The sequence below is a fragment of the Bidens hawaiensis genome, unplaced genomic scaffold, assembly GCF_021521415.1.
Source record: "Bidens hawaiensis isolate Kalapana, Puna unplaced genomic scaffold, B.hawaiensis_p1.1 tig00034127_1, whole genome shotgun sequence".
Lineage (NCBI taxonomy): Eukaryota > Viridiplantae > Streptophyta > Magnoliopsida > Asterales > Asteraceae > Bidens > Bidens hawaiensis.
In genome coordinates this window covers 219,822-222,061 of record NW_027495871.1, presented here as the reverse complement: position 1 = coordinate 222,061, position 2,240 = coordinate 219,822, and the positions used below count along the sequence as shown (strand labels likewise).

Here is a 2,240-nt window from a genome sequence, read left to right as displayed (position 1 = left end):
GAGTTGGAGATGGAGACACCGAATGAAAAGGTGAACCAGAGGTGTGGCCCAGCAAGTACCTCACGGTCAGGCGGTGCGTTAGTTGAGAAGGAGAAGTAGGTTGAGCAGGAATCGGTGCGCGTCTATAAGCCAAAACCGCCATATCCCGGTTGTCTAGTGAAGAAGAATGATTCGGAGTAGTACTCTAGGTTTATTGACATGCTTAAGAAGCTCCATGTGAACATTCCGTTTATTGAAGCTCTCGCGAATATGCCAAAACACGCCAAGTTTCTGAAAGATTTGCTCACTAATAAAAAGAAACTTGAGGAGCTTTCGACTGTTACTTTTAGTGAGGAATGTTCTGCCGCCGTACAGAACAAGCTTCCTAGGAAGATGACAGATCCTGGCAGCTTTACCATTCCTTTCTTGATTGGTAATCTTCATGTTAACAATGCTTTGGCCGACCTCGGTGCAAGCATTAACCTCATGCCCTATTATGTGTTTGCCAAACTTAATGTGGGATCATGCTTCACTTCCGAATGAGTATCCAGTTGGCAGACCGATCTGTGAAGTTCCTAAGGGGCATTGTGGAAAACATGTTGGTGCAAGTGGACAAATTCATATTTCCGGTCGACTTTGTCATTCTCAATATGGATGAGGACTCGGACGTTCCTCTCATCCTCGGCCGTCCTTTCTTAGCCACCGCACGCGCTCTCATCGATGTTGCCGATGGCAAATTGACTCTTCGAGTACATGATGACACGGTCACATTCGACGTGCAGAAATCCATGAGGCATACGCAGCAGCATGATGACACTCACTATTTCATCAACAGATTCATGATGCACGTAGGCGACTATCTTACGAAGGTCTGCCAGAGAGACACGTCCGACCCAGATCATCGATGTGGAAAATCATTCATTCGAGATGACAGAATTTGATTTTGAGTTGCAGGAGAAGGAGGAGGAGCAGTTACCTGAGACATGAGGACACGACCCGATCATGAGTTCCCAAATATTTTCTAATGTCCTTGCGGTTGAAGAGCGAGAGTTTCCGATCGAAAAACCATCTGTTGAGAACCCCCCATCTTTAGAGCTAAAAGATTTACCATCTCACCTCGAGTATGCGTTTTTAGGGGAGGGGTCTCAACTTTCGTTATCATCTCTTCGAGTTTGGAGACGGAGGAAAATGAGAAGTTGATGGTTGTTCTAAAATCTCATAAGCATGCCATCGCATGGAAGCTTATGGATATCAAAGGTATAAACCCGTCATTTTGCACACATAAAATCTTTATAGAAGACGAGTTTAAACCTATGGTTCAGCTGCAGAGGAGGCTTAACCCGAACATACAGGAGGTTGTCAAGAAGGAGGTTATTAAGTTGCTTGATTCTGGTTTGATTTTTCCGATCTCCAACTGCGCATGGGTTAGTCCAGTCCAGGTGGTCCCTAAAAAGGGCGGTATGACAGTTATCACGAATGAAAAGAATGAGCTCATACCGACACAGACTGTAACAGGGTGGCGAGTTTGCATCGACTACCGCAGACTCAACAAGGCCACACGAAAGGACCACTTCCCGCTTCCATTCATCGATCAGATGCTTGAGCGTTTGTCAGGACAACAGTTCTACTGTTTCCTTGAAGGTTTTTCCGGTTATTTCCAGATCCCCATCTCCCCGGGTGATCAGGAGAAGACCACATTTACATGTCCCTTTGGCACATTCGCATACCGACGCATGCCATTTAAATTATGTAACGCTCCAGCCACATTTCAACGATGTATGGTGGCCATTTTTCATGAGTTAATCGAGGATTCCATGGAATTCTTTATGGATAATTTTTCTGTCTTTGGACATTCCTTCGATGACTGTTTGCGTAACTTGGATCGAGTGCTCGCTAGATGTGAAGAGACGAACCTTATGCTTATTTGGGAGAAATTTCACTTTATGGTTCGTGAGGGTATTGTTTTAGGTCATAAGATTTCTAGTGCGGGGATTGAGGTAGATAGAGCTAAGGTAGACACCATTTCCAAACTTCCACCGCAAGCGTCTGTGAAGTCTATTCGTAGTTTCTTAGGTCATGCGGGATTCTATCACCGATTTATTAAATATTTCTCGAAAATCTCCCGTCCGATGACCCAGCTTCTAGAGAAAGATAGGCCGTTTGATTCAAGTGAGGAGTGTTTGAGGGCCTTTGAGTTGATTAAGGAGAGGTTAGTGAGTGCTACTATTCTTGTTGCTCCCGATTGGACTCTTCCGTTTGAG

At 44.9% G+C, this 2,240-nt stretch overlaps 1 protein-coding gene across 1 annotated transcript; it reads left to right on the top strand.

Annotated features, from left to right (window-relative positions):
• Nucleotides 1-518: 518 nt before the first annotated feature.
• Nucleotides 519-966, top strand: LOC143585691 (uncharacterized). Its single transcript, XM_077067424.1, has 2 exons — nt 519-848; nt 934-966. The coding sequence occupies exons 1-2, from the start codon at nt 519-521 to the stop codon at nt 964-966; spliced, it is 363 nt and encodes a 120-aa protein (XP_076923539.1).
• The last annotated feature ends 1,274 nt before the right edge of the window (nt 967-2,240 follow it).